The sequence below is a fragment of the Asterias amurensis genome, chromosome 12 (assembly GCF_032118995.1).
Source record: "Asterias amurensis chromosome 12, ASM3211899v1".
NCBI classification, from domain to species: Eukaryota; Metazoa; Echinodermata; class Asteroidea; order Forcipulatida; family Asteriidae; genus Asterias; species Asterias amurensis.
In genome coordinates this window covers 10,154,706-10,172,576 of record NC_092659.1, presented here as the reverse complement: position 1 = coordinate 10,172,576, position 17,871 = coordinate 10,154,706, and the positions used below count along the sequence as shown (strand labels likewise).

At 38.2% G+C, this 17,871-nt stretch overlaps 1 protein-coding gene across 2 annotated transcripts; it reads right to left on the bottom strand.

Annotated features, from left to right (window-relative positions):
• Positions 1 to 582: 582 nt before the first annotated feature.
• LOC139945027 (uncharacterized) lies at positions 583 to 9,593 on the bottom strand. Of its 2 annotated transcripts, XR_011787044.1 has the most exons (8): positions 8,994 to 9,593; positions 6,330 to 6,396; positions 5,866 to 5,891; positions 4,900 to 4,969; positions 3,848 to 3,942; positions 3,099 to 3,244; positions 1,226 to 2,886; positions 583 to 1,181 (listed from the first exon to the last, which is right to left on the bottom strand). XR_011787044.1 is itself a non-coding variant. In XM_071942265.1 (7 exons), exons 1-7 carry the CDS (start codon positions 9,303 to 9,305, stop codon positions 2,673 to 2,675), a joined length of 930 nt encoding a protein of 309 aa, XP_071798366.1. In that variant the 5' UTR covers positions 9,306 to 9,593; the 3' UTR covers positions 583 to 2,672. The 2 variants fall into 2 exon arrangements, 1 of the variants encoding a protein (XP_071798366.1); XM_071942265.1 differs by having other exon boundaries at positions 583 to 2,886.
• Positions 9,594 to 17,871: the final 8,278 nt, after the last annotated feature.

The window sequence follows — 17,871 nt, the reverse complement described above, 5'->3', positions numbered from 1 at the left end:
ACTCTTTTACATTTTAGAGAGCACTTTAACTCGCCTTGCATCAGTTTGGTGTCAAGGGCCCGACTCTGAAATGGCTTCAATCATTTATTTCAGTATGCACCTCCGGTCACCCCAGTGACCCACTCCACAAGCAGGGCGGGGGGGGGGGGGGGTGCTGACCTGGGTGAGCCCCTGGAATGGCGTCAAAGCTACTCGAACGCACCTGGGGCAGACCGGGGTCGACCCGGGGAAGCTAAACGAAAGCACCCAATGTGTATAATAGAGATCAATGATCTCGACGCGGGTAATTATTTTAAAAACAAAATTGATTGGTTACAGCGCCCTCTCATGATGTGAACGGTGAATAGAAACTAACAAACTGAATATTAGAAATCTTCAAGCGTTCCTTAAGTTTCTGAATTGCCAATGATTTTAATGCTCATAAGCTGTTATGGTGATTTAAAAAAGTTTAGTTAGAAAATCTAGATTTGTATTTTATTCCATAATTTATACAGCATGTTGTAAAGCAATAGGCACTGACCTAATCAGTCACCAGTGCCGCCATCCAACCCCTCGTCTCCCCCCCCCCCCCCCCCTCGGGCATGCTAGTCACCAGAATAAGCACATTTTTCCGAACGCTAAGCTTCGGTTCCTTTTCTGGTCAGTCAAAGTCCTTCGGGGTGCTGATTATTGACCCCATTGCCGGTCCATAGTGTTTAGAAAAACGAAATAGAATACGGCACATTAACAACTGCCATTACATGGCGAAACAAATCCCGACATATTATTATTTACATAATTATTAACAAAAAGAACTTGTATAATGTATTCCCCCAAAATATCATACAGTTAATGCTTTATATCTACTTGCAGGAGGATTGTTGATCATGATCCACATTGTTCTAAAATATAGACCTGACAAACATCCGGCTAAAACCGTATTAACTCGTCTTAAGTCGAGATAAGACTAGTCTTAACTCTTTGTGTAATCCACCCCTGTATACATAATAACACATACGTGGACACATGCAGACGACCGAAAGTAAGCTGTAATATCTGTGTTTTGATTGGTCGTCAGAGGTGACCTCAGACCAATCAAAACAAACCCAGATAGAGTAGTTTTTATTCACTGCATGGGTGCGTTCGTTTAGCTTCCCTGGGTCTACCCCGCGGTGCTCACTCGGTTGTGGCCCTGACAAGAGCTAAACGAACGACCACTCACCGCTCTCGTAGTGACGTCGTTTACCTGAGGCCAGCCCCAAGTGACCCATAGGGCACTAGGGGCTGACCTGGGTGAGCCCCTGGAATAACGTCAAAAGCTATTCGAACGCACCGGGGATGACCTAGGGAAGCTAAACGAATGCACCCATTAATTTATCCAATGATATCTTTGTGTCCAATAGAATCACTTGATCTGAGTAGCAGGTACCTGCCTTTATCCTTGCATGCAGATAATGACAGGGGCCAAGTCTAACATCTGGCTAGCCGAGGATTCACACCCAGATGATTGATAACCCTGTCTTTCATTAACGTTGAGAGTTTAGTTTGGGTAGGTCCTACCAATTTTGCTTACTTTTTATTATTACAAACTTAATTTTTTTAGGCCTCATACGAAGATCCAAACCCGTTTTGTCAACAATACGTTAATATTTCGCGGTCAACGATTAATAGTATAACATTATTTACAGCATCATCCAAACAACCTTAATAGTATTAATTTTTTAAAGGTGTAAATGATTTCGCAGATTATTCAGCATCCATTAAATTAACTGTAACCTGTACATAAGTTATCACCACTTAAAGGCAGTGGACACTAGTGGTTATTACCGTACACAAAATATTTGGTAGCATAAAAACTTACTTGGTAACAAGCAATGGAGAGTATAAAACATTGTGGGAACGGCTCCCTCTGAAGTAACGTAGTTTCGAGAAAGAAGTATTCCACGAATTTGGTTTTGAGATCTCAGAATAAGATTTTGAGGTCCCGAAGTCAAGCATCTAAAAGCCCAAAACTTCCTGTGACATGGGTGTTTTTCTTTCATTACTTTCTCGCAACTTCGACGACCAATTGAGTTCAAATTTTCACAGGTTTGTTATTTTGTGCACATGCCTATGATATACAACAAGTGATAAGACTGGTCCCGACACATATTATTTTTTTATACATTTATATTACAAACCTGACATTAAAGGCAGTGGACACTATTGGCAATTACTCAAAATAATTATCGGCATAAAACCTCACTTGGGATGGAGAGAGGTTGATAGTATAAAACATTGTGAGAAACGGCTCCCTCTGAAGTGACGTAGTTTTCGAGAAAGAAGTAATTTTCCACGAGTTTGATTTCGAGACCTCAAGTTTAGAATTTGAGGTCTCGAAATCAAGCACATGAAAGCAAACAACTTTGTGTGACAAGGGTGTTTTTTTCTTTCATTATTATCTCGCAACTTTGATGACCAACGAGCTCAAATTTTCACAGGTTTGTTATTTAATGCATATGTTGAGATACACCAAGTGAGATGAGAAGACTGGATTACCAATAGTGTCCATTAATTGTCTTTCACGATTTTGCTTTTACAATGACTGAAAAATGCTGCGCAATGCTAACCACGTGGCTATTATGACGAATCACTGCAGCGTGTGTTCTGTGACCAAATTGCTTGAAGCAACCTTGGTCGGTGACCAGACCTGTCTATGGACAACGCCTTAAGTCTGGATCTACATCCATACTGCTACTCTTTGACAACAGGAACGCGCCAAAATAACTGCCCGGTCCGTTATCCTTCTTGAAGTAGTGTGAGCCACCTTGTAGAGGGCGCACTCCAACTCGATCATTGGCCGCCAAGTAAAACACACCACCGCCATATCCACTATCACCACTCGGTGTCTGCCCAGCATTGGGGGTTCTGTAGACAGCAATATGGGGCAATAAATATTATCCATACTGCATCGTTTTATCACTAATGCATGGGTATTGTACAAATTCTATGGATTTTTTCCCCCAATCTATGGTAGCACCTCATAATCATTACGGTGGCACATTGGTTCATTCTTACTTCAGATCATAGATTGTTTTTACTTTTAATAATTACACTTGCACTTTTATGGTTACACTTACACTTGCAAAGCTCTAGATTCCAGAATAGCGAACTCGTTACCATCGCCACAATCAGGTCTAACCACCACTTCATGGCCTATAAAATTACTTCCTCGTCCCGCATAGGTGATCTGACTGTACACAAAGTAGTGTCCAGGCAGTTTTATCTGTAATGGTAAACGAAGAATACTTCATGTTATTGACTTATTGCTAATAATCAAAACAGAACTTACGTAATATTGGGAGAAGGCTGTGTAAAAGTGTTGGTAGTTGGTTGCTTTTCTTGAAGCTCAGTGTTTCTGATTTTGTTTACTGCTTTACACGTGGTTTTGTATAATATAAAAGTAGTAACGGCTTGTAATCCGAACAGTTCAGCTGCACGGTAGTTAAAGGCATTGGTTACTACTCACAATGTTTGTTAGCATAAAACTTACTTGGTATAAGGCAAAGGAGAGCTGTTGATAGTATAAAACATTGTGAGAAACGGCTCTCTCTGAAGTAACGTAGTTATGGAGAAGAAGCAATTTTTCACTTTAATATTTGATTTCGAGAACTCAGAATAAGATGTTGAGGTCACGAAATCAAGCATCTGAATGCACAACTTCGTGTGACAAGGGTGTTTTTCTTCCATTATTATCTCGCAACCTTGATGACCGATTGAGTGCAAATTTCCACAGGTTTGTTATTTTGTGCATTATGTTGAGATGCACCAAGTGAGAAGACTGGTCTTCGACAATTACCGATTATAGTAGCGTTTTATTTAGACCTACCTCTATGAACTGGTTGTGCACAAACACCAGGCTCTCGTGTGAGATTCTGCCCAACATTCCAGTATCACTACTCGTATGAAACGTAAACCAGTTCACTGAAATAGTTACAAAGAAACATCATCACATAGACAACAATTGTTCCGATCGGGCAAACCGAATGAGTGCACCTGCCAGGAAATCGTAATTAGTGATAAACACTTTATCTGGTTCCTTTGCGAGCCAAACCAGTAAAAAAAATACTGGTTTCCATTTGGGCACTGCTTAATTACATTGTTAAGAACAAACAAATTAACACATTAAGAAGTAATTATACAAATCACATCATAAAACTAACGATTTAGAAGTTGTAAACTAAGCGTAAATATGTAAGAATTTAAACGGAAAATTAAAAGCAATATAAACAAATAATGAAGAGTAAAAAAATCACTAGAGTAAATTTCATAAAAGAAGGCTTTAAAAAACCAGACCAGCTTTCAAAACAAAAGAGACCGGTCCCTGTAATAGACATTCAGGAATTTAAATAAAGTTGTAATTTAGATGAATGTACAATAATAGAAGGCGGGAACTACTGTCAAGAAGTATAAAGCAACTCACAATCTACAGAGTACAAATTAAGCGATTAAGAATAGAAAAGCTCAGTTTTTTCCGCGGACTAACTGGTACCCTTGCTCACACCGCACGACCCAACCAGTATACACTGTCACATCGCTCAACACCTGTCGTACGACTAATGTGCACAAGTCATCCGCACTTGTACCACTTATCCGCATGCGGAGCCGTGTCCGCATACGGCCTCCGCATTCGGTTGTGCACGGGGGGGGGGGGGGGGGGGGCGTCGTGTCGTGTGATGTGGTTATACACATTATACGAACTGTGGTAACGGTTGGGTTTTTATAGTGGCGGTCTTTTTCGGAGTGAAAGATTGGACTGCCTGAGCAAGGCTAACTAACTGGCAGATCGTTCCACATTTTTGGATCCCAGAAAAGGCAAAGCTTGAGCACAAGCTTTCTTGACCAACTCTCAGAGTAACATTAACTTATTCCATATCCTACCTGTACTTTGTTCCAGATAGTCCTGCTGATTACCGACAACATGAAGAGAAGGAAGGCCATCCAAGGGAAGCTGATATTAAAACGAACATGACAAGGAATGCTCATTTAGCTGTTTTGTCTTACATTATTTGTAAAATCAAATCTTCATCAGCTTCTTTTGTGTGATATAATGGCAAACCGGCACTTAAAAGATTCTCGTCTATAGAGAACTGCCTCTATAGCAACCGGGCAATCTCGGTTGTCTACTTGGTAAGACACTGCTCTAGAATTTCAAGAGTCGTAGGTTCGAATCCCACTCGAGATATATGCCTGGGTGTTTTTTTCACAGGATTTGGGAAAGTGCTAAGTATACAGTGCTATAACAAACATCGGTGTACGGTAAAAACCAAAAATAATATTCCTTATCCACGATGCAAATTTAACATCTATTCGTTGCGGTACCCGCTGCCAAAACATATGATTAGAACTGCCTCTATAGCTATCCGGGCAATCTCGGTAGTCTATTAGGTAAGACACTAGAATTGCAAAGGTCTTTGGTTTAAATCCCACCGAGTAATATGCCTGTGATTTGCTTTCACAGGACTCGGGAAAGTACTGAGTATACAGTGCTAACACACACCAGTGTATGGGTTAAAGCCAAAATTAATATTCTTTATCGCCGATGCAAATTTTAACATAATAATCGCGCATGAACTAACGTATGGGTTTTAGTTTTCATTCAAATTAGAATTCAAAAGCATCGAAAGAGCATGCGGCGTGATACTCTTCTTCTTAATATTTTAGTCTCTCTTCCGACGTTTTGAACTTGTGAATAAATCAGATTTGTTTTTACTATAAGGCCTGCAAAGTCTACTAAAGCATACACCCTGTTAGTCAGCCTTTGTTTGCTCAGTGAGACACTCCTTTCCCCCTTCAAAATCGTACCAAGTGACAGAATAACTACAAATAATAGAGTCTATAACTTACCGTATCATAATCGTATGAATACGTTTCTGCAGATATGAAACAGATTTTAAAACAATTCATTAATAAAGTACAGAATAAAAAAGGCTAGAAATACATTATGCTTTCCATAGGATGGATGAAGGAACATGTTAACTGTTTTAAGCCTAGTTGGATAAAAAAAATCCTGTAATGTTGGTATATTGTTGAATTTAAGTGCTGCTAGAATGATTATTACTCAAAATAAAAAAAATATATAATTTTTTTTTATATAAACCTTTCTCATTTTCCATATTTATCCCCCCTATCTCCCCGAAAAGCCAAATTTTCCAGGAAGTCCGGCTGGGGTTTGGGGCGGGGGGGGGGGGGGTAGCCTTGATGTCGAACCGTAAGGTGGCCAACCACCAAGCCGGGTGGTTGCGCAAGCCCACGGGATCATGGTCTTTGTGGACGCAAAGGGGATTGAGGGTTCAAACATGATCGTATACCTGATGAGCCACCGACTTGCGCTTGTCTCCTTGATCGCTGTCTTGTATTTAAGTTCACATTGGAATCCTATATTGAAATAAGAACATGATTGATATTGGAAACAGTCGCCCTTGTTATTGTACACATCTATATAACACTATCATTCTACGGGCATATCTCTGAAGAATGTTTAGATTAATTGGAATTTTTTAGTTTTAAGGCCTGTATTGTAAACCATTTGGTGCTTATTTTTGCTATGATACAATATCTGAAAACAACCAAATTACAGCCTCATATCCATAGGCCTATTATGTTTGCATATCCAGTGCTCAGACGGCGTTTCGTCCCAAAAGGGCAGATCTATCAGGATGGAGCATGCGAGTGTTAAGGTCCGGGGAAAATTCTGCATTCTAACGGTGCAATCTTAAAGGAACACGTTGCCTTGGATCGGACGAGTTGGTCAAAACAAAAGCGTTTGTAACCGTTTTTTATAAAATGCATATAGTTGGAAAGATGTTTTAAAAGTAGAATACAATGATCCACACAAGTTTGCCTCGAAATTGCGTGGTTTTCCTTCTACTGTGCGAACTAACATGGTCGGCCATTTATGGGAGTCAAAATTTTGACCCCCATAAATGGCCGACGTGTTAGTCGACAAGGTAAAAGGAAAACCACGCAATTTCGAGGCATGTTTGTGTGGATCATTGTATTCTACTTTTACAACATCTTTCTACCCATATGCATTTTATAAAAAACGGTTACAAACGCTTTTCAAAGACCAACTCGACCGATCCAAGGCAACGTGTTCCTTTAAGCCAGTTTATAAAGGCCTATGAACGAAACAGAACATATGCCTTCGAAATTTGAGCAGAAGAATTTTGGCCTTTTGGATTTTTGAAAAAATATGTCTAATTGATAGCTTGCAATGTTTGTATACGCAAGGTTTACGGAAAAAGAAAATCTTTAATCACTTTAAAAAAGGAACGAAAGGACGGTGACAAATTTGTGTCTGTATTCGCTATAAATAATACCATGTGCTATATTAATAAGGATAAGGATAAGGACAATCAAATGTAATTCAAAGTGTTTTTTCGTTCTAATCGTACTTTACAGAGGCTACTCAATCTGAATTAGTTGTCTTCTTCTAACACACCCAATTAATTACTCCTCTCTAATGTAGGTTTTCCCGGTCAATTTCGGAAAATGAGCAGCCAATTTAACCACCGGACTATTCTATTTCCCACGAAATCGAATGCCACTGAAAAGGGTCATTCGATTACTTTTTAAGACTAGTCAAAGGTACTTTTACGTCATTCGATTTAACAGAATAATCATTCAATTTAACCATTCATCGAAGCTGCATTCAAATTCGCAGGATTTTTTTGAGGCGTGCGTTTAGTCATTCAATTTCATTTTGGGCAGTCAATCTTGGAATGTGTGCAATCTTTAAAACGCTAGGTTAACTTTTTGTTTCCATACGAATGTTAAAGGCATGCGGATATTTTTTTGGCACCCTTGAACATAATATGCCAACATGTCTGGCACGCCAACAGATAATTGATGGTTGGCGATTCTAAAAAAAAAAGAAATAAAAAATAAAAAAGGAATTCAAACATATCCAATTATCAGGTCTTGCTCAGTTAACCATTAAAGCTCTACCGAAAAAAAAATACAGAAGACAAAACCTTATGGGAACCAGGTTAAGTTTACTTGAAACATAAAAATAACAAAAATAAAAATGAAGGTACGAAACAGTTGCCTTTTACAGTTTATCTGTTTATTCGTACTTCTTTAGTCGTATTTTTATATGAATCCTCGTTTAGCGAAATTGATTGCCTCTTTACGAACTTGAAAATGATTAAATCAGCAAAATCTCTATAGTCGAACCAGCTTTGCTAAATTGAATGATGATTGTGTGTCATGAAAAAGAATGAGTGTGCTAGGAACTTGAATGCCTCAAAACTTCATCTAAGTAAAGTTAGGACAACTCTTCACCTTTCAACTGTAAGATATCAGGGACCTCTCCTTTGGAATAAAATTCGAACTTCGTGCCCATTATTAAACTTTTGTAATTTGTAAGAAGTACTTCAAAGAACAAATTCTTCTAAATATAGTTAACGATAACTAGGAGCTTTATGAACTTTTACTTAAATTGCCATAATGGTTCAATATTGATGCCCATGCGGGACACAGTATAAAACTTTAGCTTTATGATGAAATTTGTCAAAAACAGGGGGGGGGGCGAGGGGAACATGATGTCCCAACTCTTCACCCCCCACCTTTTGGGGGGACCGGGGGTGGGGGAATCTGTCAACGATGGAACATCCAGACGTGAAGTTTGTCCGAAAATTGTGCACTTTAGATGCACTGTGTGGTGCAATCTTATGCCAATTTGAGGGGGGACATTTGATATTGTGGTCCCCTCCCCCGAACAGTTGGTGGGGATCATCCCCCTGTGCCCCCCCCCCCCCGATTGACGCCCGCGATTAGTAGCCTTCAAAGACAGAGGTGGTGGTGGACTACACAGGGCTGCTTTATTCTCACTACCCTGTCCAGCCTGCACAGCACAGCAAATATTTTACGTGTGTAGGGCCTACTTATTTAAAGTTGACGACGGAAATTATCTTACCCATTTTAAAGCCACCGGTGAACATACCGTAAAGAAAATCAAATGTGTAACTTACTTGAATAATTTCGTCTTCTGCTTGTTGGGTTTGCTTATGTTGATCGTCACGCCAATCGAGACCTCCCATCCGTGTGTTCTCATTATGCAACCGGGCAAGATCATCCCTGAGTTGAACTACTTGTACGATTAACCAAACAACGGCTGTAAAGGAAACTACGTGAAGGAGAAGACTCGTGTATGATATCTGAAGTCGGCTCGCTCGTGTGTGTTTCGGATCTTCAACATGTCCGTTTGTAGTCTTCTCTCCAGTTGCTGTATCTTCAGGTACATAACATGCTTCCACATTGCCATTGATGTAAGATGATGCCATGATGCTTGTTAAAGATGTCTATCGAGAGAAGGCTGCTAGGAATAATACTGTCATGAGATTTGTTCCACCAAATATATAGGCCTACGCTCAAGATGTGAAAACGATTTTAACATCTCTAAATGAAATGTGCGTGTATCCAAAAAAAGATTTGAGATTACAAAATATGGTAATCTCTGAGAGAGAAAGTGACTTTGCTTTGATATGAAGTAATTTCCACAGAGCGAAGTTCCATTGGATGTAAGATACGGGGAATTACCCGATTTGCGGCAGAGCATGTTCCAATGCGCGTTAAGCAATCGATACTAAACTGATGTGCTGCCGAGTCGCTACATCAAGATTGCACATGCACTGGGTCGAGTTGACAACCAGCACGGAAGGTGAACACATCAGATTCAACACACCATAAATGGGAGGAGCGACTATTGTACACAAATGGCCCCGTATTATGAATAACGTATACATGTACGGAGTAATTCTGAGTAACGATGTAATTCACTGAAAAATAAACATCAAATTGATATGTTCCCCGGTTTTCTAATAAACTTACAAGGGCTTATTTTGAGATGTGATAAGCTCGTTGTCTTATGTTGCCAGGGCCCAATTTCATAGCGCTTCTAAGCACATAAATTTGCTTAGCATGAAATTTCTCCCTTGATAAAAACAGGAATGGCAACAAAATTTCCATGTGATTTTCAGGACAAGCAAACAACAGCTGAGTACCAGTAGTAAGAAGCAACATACAACAAATGGAAATTTGGTTGGTAATCCTGTTTTTATCATGGAAGAAAATTCATGCTAACACATTTTTGTGCTTAGCAGCTCTATGAAATTGGGCCCAGTTTTTTGATCTGCTATTTTAGTTGTCAATCTTAATTATTTATACAATGTATAATCACAGGATGTTTGTCGATAAATTGAATAGTGTCGTCATTTTTATATATTTTGTTCTCTTGATGTGGAGTTATACTACTCCATTTATTCAGCAACAAACATCAGCAACAACATACATCAATAAAACAAGACTAATAAATACTACTATTAAATAACAGATACAATGAGCTACAGGAGGTAGTACAAAGGTTTTTATTCTTATATTTATTCATTTATGTAATTTATCTCCAGTGATAACTAAGTACAATCATCTTCCATAACTTTAACAGAGATACTGATAGATCAAACAGATAATTAAAATGACAATAAACAAAAGGTGATTATACATATCAAACAACACGAACATCAACACATGATACAAAAGTAAATTTAAGTACATCGTAGAAAACGATTAACTGAAGACGACAGTAAAAGGACAGTAACTGTTAATTTATTTATTTATTTTTCTCTTTTTAAAATATTTTTTTGATCATTTCTATTTTTGTATTTATTTATATACAATTAATACACTTTTTAAAATAATAATTATTTTTTAGGAGTAGGCTGATTGATGTATCGAACCATTCCATGTGGTTAGTTTGTTCGAATTTATTATAGGCCAAGGGTTCATGACCTCCAATGGTTTACGCCACTGTGATAGAGACTCGGAAAAAATAAAATAATTATGAATAGTGTCCAGTGCCTTTAAGTTAACGATCCTTACACTGTTTGCTTCTCGACTCAATTATGAGACGACGTCCAGCAACAAATACAACAGTGTTTGAAAGTTCGAGCACCTTTAATGGCGATGTTTATATCCGGGTTCAGACTAGTCATGCTGGTTTCTGCTTTATCAAAAATTCTAACGTCCTTTCGTAATCGCATAAGTTTCCACAAGCAACGCTGTAGTCTTTACCAAAATATTGAGTTCTAAAAAATATTAAAAGCATTGCACGCGTGCTGTGTAATAGAGCCGAGTATCAGCTTGCATAGGATGTGATTGCAAATAAAATTCATAGACCAATAACATCGATGTTTTCTTTATTTGAATTTCCTCTTACATCATGTGGTTAATCTAATACTGTCCGAAAGTCCTATCTAGAAAAGGTTGGACTAGACACTGCAACGCAATAGTCTTTGCCATAATACTAAATAAGACACGGCACTAGTTTTGTAAAGGAAATCATTTATCTATGTTCATGGTGATGTAATTTTCTGCATTAAGGTCGCAAAAAACTGTCGCAATATTTCACATGGCTAATGATGGTACAGCAATGTCAATGAAGAGCTGTGCGATGCTTCTATAAATAGCTGCGGTCAAATTACGACCATTTAGCTGCTATAATAAAAGTTCGTATTATGAGTATTGTATAGAGATATGTGTTTCATTTTGTATTTTTTACGAGCGAGATAGAATCGATTGCCGCTGCTGATGTCGTTTTTTAAGGTGTATGCCGGTTTCGAAACTGACGGTTGCAAAAATGAGTATGACGATTGCAAATTTAATTTCAAGACCTCTGCAAGATTGTTATCATACCTTGCTTACGCATTTTGTTCACAGGTCCGGACAAATGGTAATTTTTTTCAAAGACACTGGACACTACTGGTAATTGTCAAAGACCTGCTTGGTGTATCTCAACATATGCATAAATTAACAAACCTATGAACATTTGAGCTCAATTTGGTCGTCGAAGTTGCGAGATAATAATGAAAGAAAAACACAATTTCGAGACCTCAAAATCTAATTATGAGGTCTCGAAATCAAATTCGTTGAAAATTACTTCTTTCTAGGAAACCACGTTACTTCAGAAGGAGCCGTTTCTCACAATGTTTTATACTACCAACCTCTACCCATTATTCGTTACCAAGTAAGGTTTTATGCTAATAATTATTTTGAGTAATAACCAATAGTGTCCACTGCCTTAGAAGTAATGCACGAAAATGGAACAAGATGTAGCTACAGACCACTATTGAGACCACTTTTCCGCATATGCAACCTGGTTTATGATCTGATAATACTGCCATACAGTATAGGCATAGGCCTATTGATGACATTGGGTATTGTCTGCACTGTTCTAGTACATAGACTTTTACGTCTCATTTCAACCCGAGTCACCCATCTGGATATTTGGTATTAATAATAATGACATTTGCCCGGAGCACCCCTCAACCACTTCGTGTTATTTTGTGGGTGTGCAGCTCTTTTTGTAAGCAAATCTAGTGCATGAAAAAACACAGGTGCTGTCCCTGGGTGCTGTCCCTATTTAAATAGAGACTATTAAAATAGGGACTGTCCCGGTTTCGAGTGGCCGCGTATACATAATGGTTGTAATGTCTGGCCTTGAAATGACATGTTGATAAGCTCAAGCCAAAAAGTTGGCAACCTATTTACTTAGGATAATAAAAAAGGCTCAGAGAAAATCACAACAAAGCCCAAACAAAAAACATAATTCATAAATACCTCAGACAGTTTCGCTATTCCTATTGGTGTGTGTATAAACCTTTGTTTATAACCAGTAAAAAGTGTTGAAACATGGGCGTGACACTCGAGCTTGCACCTGTGCTTATAAGACAGTTTCTTCATTCCTATTGGTCGAGAGCAACGGCCGAGACAGTTATACCACATCACGCGATACGCGCGACGCGCACAGCAATCTCCTTATAAGGAGTTGTTTGCCCGAGGGCCTTACCATTTTATAGCTGGAGGTGTTGTGTTGAAAGAAATCATTGAACAATTTCTGCATTCATTTTACTTTTTGACGAAAAAGTGTTGATGTTTTTGACCGAAAAGGTATTTATGAATGGGAATCAAAGTGTGTTGAATCGGTTTTCAACTAGTGGTTTAAACCCGCCGAGGCCTGGTTCTTGATAGTTTACCTCGCCTTCGTCTCGGTAAAATAATCAAGAACCAGGCCTCGTTGGGATTAAACCACTAGTTGAAAACCTCTTCACCACACATTGATTCCCTTATTAACTACCAATTAATGCCATGAAAATAACAGTAAAAACTGACAGAAGATGGACAGGGTTGTGTTTTAATTTAGAAAACTAATTTGTTTATCTCAAAATATCGACTTAAATGTACTTAACACTATAAGTATAAAATTATTACTCAAAATAATTATTAGCAAAACCTTATACTTGGTAACGAGTAATGGAGAGTTGTTGGTAGTATAAAACATTGTGAGAAACGGTCCTCCCTTAAAAGTGACGTAGTTTTCGAGAAAGAAATAATTTTCCACGAATTTCGTTTCGAGACCTCAGAGTTAAATGTTGAGGTCCCGAAACGAAGCATCTGAAAGCACACAACGTCGTGTGACGGGTGTTTTTCTCCCATTATTATCTCGCAACTTCGACGACCAATTGAGTTCAAATTTGCACAGTTTTTGTTTTTGCATGTTGAGATACACAGTGAGTGAGAAGACTGGTCTTTGACATCTACTATAGTGTCCAGTGTCATTAACCGAAAAGGGTTGTTATGTTAGTCTGTAAGTTTGTTTTGGCAGGTTTGTTACGCACCATTATGCCCTATACATACATTCACCAGCAGACAATTTGTTGAATAACTGATGTCACTAAGTCCGACCCACTTATGTCCGACAAACCATGACCAACCCATTAGTCTGGATAGGACCTCTATGGGGTCTCATGCAAGAGCCTCACAAATTATTTCCAGTTGCAAATCCTTTGTTTCGATGAGAAGTGCAATTTCGTTGTTAATTTTTTTGTTATACCAGTGCTTTCTAAGTTGACATTTTCGTTGACGTGCACCCTATTTCCCGAAGCTGAGGAAAACTTTACTCTTGGATAGGGGACTACCAAGATTTCTCCACATTTCAAGTTCCTGGCCACCATTAAGATCTTATAGGAGGAGGTGAGAGTTGACCAGGAGCAGGTTGATGAAACACTTTTGTTTCGTCAATGTTGAGAGACAGCCCCAGACGTTGGGACAAGGATGGGTTTATTTAATGTTACATTTTGTGAAACCCCTTTGATGACATTTTGTACATTGAGCTTGACAAACGTATTTTCAATAAAAAAATCTCATGAAGAAGCTGGAAATACCTTTATTTTCAGCTTCAAATTATTTAGCTAGAGTCGGACAACTTCGCGATCTCCCTTATCTCAGCCCGACTTCACGCCGTACAAAGCGCAAAATCCACGGCGCGTGAGCTAGCTCAAGCCTCAGCTAGAGTCGGACAACTTCGCGATCTCCCGTATCACAGCCCGACTTCACGCCGTGCACAGCACAAAATCCACGGCGCTTGAGCTCGCTCAAGCCTCAGTAGTTTACGTAGTCTAACCATACTCTAAATTGTAGTAGAACACTGGAAAATCTAACAGTAAATGTGATTTCGATCAATGTCACAACATTCAGTGAGAAATTACCTCTTTCTAAAAAAAACTATACGTTACTTCAGAGGGAGTCGTTTCTCACAATTATGTTATACCAACAACTCTCTGTTGCTCGTCACCAAGTACATTTTTGAGTAATTATTACCAAACGTGTACAGGTCATTTAAGTGTCACTTAATGTTGCCAGGATACCACTATTACTTCAGTACGATAAGCCATGTACAAATGTTGCATGCACATGTAGTTTGTGTACATTGTCCATGATATTTGAGAATTTGTTTGTGTATGTTTTAAACTTAAAGGAACACTTTGCCTTGGATCGGACGAGCTGGTATACAAAGCGTTTGTAACCGTTTGTTATCGATGCATGTGGTTAGAAAGAGGTTTTAAAAGTAGAGTACAATGATCCACACAAATATATATGCCTCAAAATTGCGTGGTTTTTCTTTTACCTCGTCGACTAATAACACGGTCGGCCAATTATGGGAGTCAAATTTTTGACTCCCATAAATGGCCGACCGTGTTAGTTCACAAAGTAAAAGGAAAACCACGCAATTTCGAGGCAAAATTGTGTAGATCATTGTATTCTACTTTTACAACATCTTTCTAACCATATGGGCGATTCCAAGCAAACATGGACATGACACCAAAAAATAAAAATTGTGTAACAACTTTCTTTCCACGTAAAAGTTATAGCTAACATATGAAAGGAAACAGACATTAACTTTTTTTACACACTCTGTACCATTTTGTACAAATTAAGCTCATGTTTGCACAAGCTGTGAACAGACCCTGAAAAGTGAGCACATTAAGGTGATTTCTTCAAAGTTAAATATTGTCCCCCACTAAGGTTCTTCCAGCAAAACTTTAATAGTTGTGATTAGCAGCAGGTACAACTATTTCAAATCCAGAATGAATTTTAATTTGTGTTTCTCATTTAAGCAATAATAATATGTGAGTGTACTTGTGGGAGCTTCAACAGGGCGTAATGCGACTAACCGAGAGATGAAGTTATTTCAATTGCACGAAAAATCCACTGACTATCTTCATGGCAATTCAAAATATGCTTATACCCTTATTACCAAGTCTGAAATGAGTAAAGAAATCAACACTCTATAGTTGGTGTATTTTAATAACGAGTCATCATAAAGTGTAATGCGACTAACCGGTAATGCGACTAACCATGCAATGTAATGCGACTAACCAAATCTTTTTTTCAATAGGAGGACGCTAAGAGGTCAGCAAAGCTTGACATCTTGGTTTTGACTTACTAGAGGACAATATTACATGAATTAAGAGATCTGGGGCTCTGCAGATGCCACTCATGCCCTACCCACAATGCATTTTTCTATGCTGAAAATTATAACATGTGTTGTACATGTGCCACTCCAATCTAGTTTCATCATTAACATATGAAACAAAATAAAGAAAAGCAACATTTCTGAGAATTTTGAGTAGAAAAGTGAAGTAATTGAACTAATTTACTCCACAAATTGTGGACATATGTACATGTTGTACCATTGCCTAGGCTGAAAAAGCAGAATGATGTTAAAATACAAGGAATTCAAGAAGAGCACAGAAGAAGTCCCAAAAGAGCAAACAAAAGCAAAAAGCTGATGTCCTCTTGCCACCATTTTCCTTCAGAAAGAAGAAACATGATAACTACAAAATGCTGCCTTACAAACCAGGGTAGTGATGCAAGGGTAGCAATGCATGGTCAGTGGTGTGTGGTGTAACATGCAGTGAAATGTATCCAGGTAAAGTCGAGGAGATGGGTGATCAAGATGGTTTTTTGTTTATTTGTTTTATACACTTTTTCGACACAAAACAAATGGTTTGTTGCATTGAGGAACCTGTGATAACCAACAAGGCCATTTTAAATTCACAGTCCACTTTTAAACAATAACCCAAACTTTGATTTTTCAGGGACATGGTTACATGTATGTAAGTCACTTTAAATCTGCGATTTTATTTTTGTTCAATTCCTACATACTCGGCAAGATATTTAACATTTTATGTATAATGCACAACTCTGAAAATAAAGGTGGTCAGTAAAATGGGAAATAATAATATTTCCGAAAAATGTAAGTTTGCTTTTCTAAAAATACACATTTCAGCCTTGTTTCTATGATTTTTAAGAGAAAAGGCGTTGTTATTTTAGTAAAAACAAGTGAAATTAATTTATTTTGTTTGTTGATAAGGAATGAACCCAATTTTGCCAAACAAGAACTCAGTTTGGGCTCCATTGGGCTTGGCTTAAAGCCATTGCACCCTTTCGGTAAACAGTGTTGCCCAAGGCCCACACTTTGTGTACCACAACTTCTATATCAAATAACAAACCTGTGAAAATTTAGGCTCAATCGGTCATCGGAGTCGAGAGAAAACAACGGAAAAACCCACCCTTGTTTCCGCGCGTTTCGCCGTGTCATGACATGTGTTTAAAATAAATCCGTAATTCTCGTTAACGAGAATTTATATTGTTTTGCTGTTTTCTCAAAAAGTAAAGCATTTCATGGAATAATATTTCAAGAGAAGTCTTTCACCATTGCCTTCTGTAAACCCTGTAAGTTATTTGTAAATCTGTGAACTTTTTTTTTTCTGAACCGAAAGGGTCCAATGGCTTTAAGTGGCCGGACAAACTGTAATGCGACTAACCGTAATGCGACTAACCATGGTTTTGCCACGTAAACCTAAAAGTTCAAGTTGCTGACTATTTATAAGTATCCTGTTGGATACTAATGTATAAGAGATGTGTGCTAAATGTAGAAAAACCTTTGCAAGTTTTTTAGTTTGAGGAAACTTTTGAATTGAGACAAGTGTATTTTTTATCATGTCCTTTTTGTGTAATGCGACTAACCGCTTTTTACAAAGCTATAACATCCAGAGTACAACGCCCACAGCATTTTTAATATCATCACTTCAAAGCCTTGGGTGTCAAGTACAAATCAGTCTATAAACTTAGTGGAAATAATATCTCACATAGAACTACTAGCACCAAGATCAAGAAATGCCACTAAAAAGTGCAATGCGACTAACCATGGAATCGCCCATATGCATTTTATAACAAACGGTTACAAACGCTTTTCAAAGACCAACTCGACCGATCCAAGGCAACGTGTTCCTCATCATCATCTCTAAAACTTCGTTCAGAATATTTTGTTGGCAGGCAAACCTTCTGAAGGACGCGTTGTTGTTCCCATCGATACAGCAACGTGTATAATTCAATCACATTATGGGCAAGACCTGCATGACGTTTACTTTTTTTAAACATCTGCTTTATCTTGTACATACGTGATTAATGATTTTAAAATTTTGGTGATGTATTTTGAAAGTTTTAATG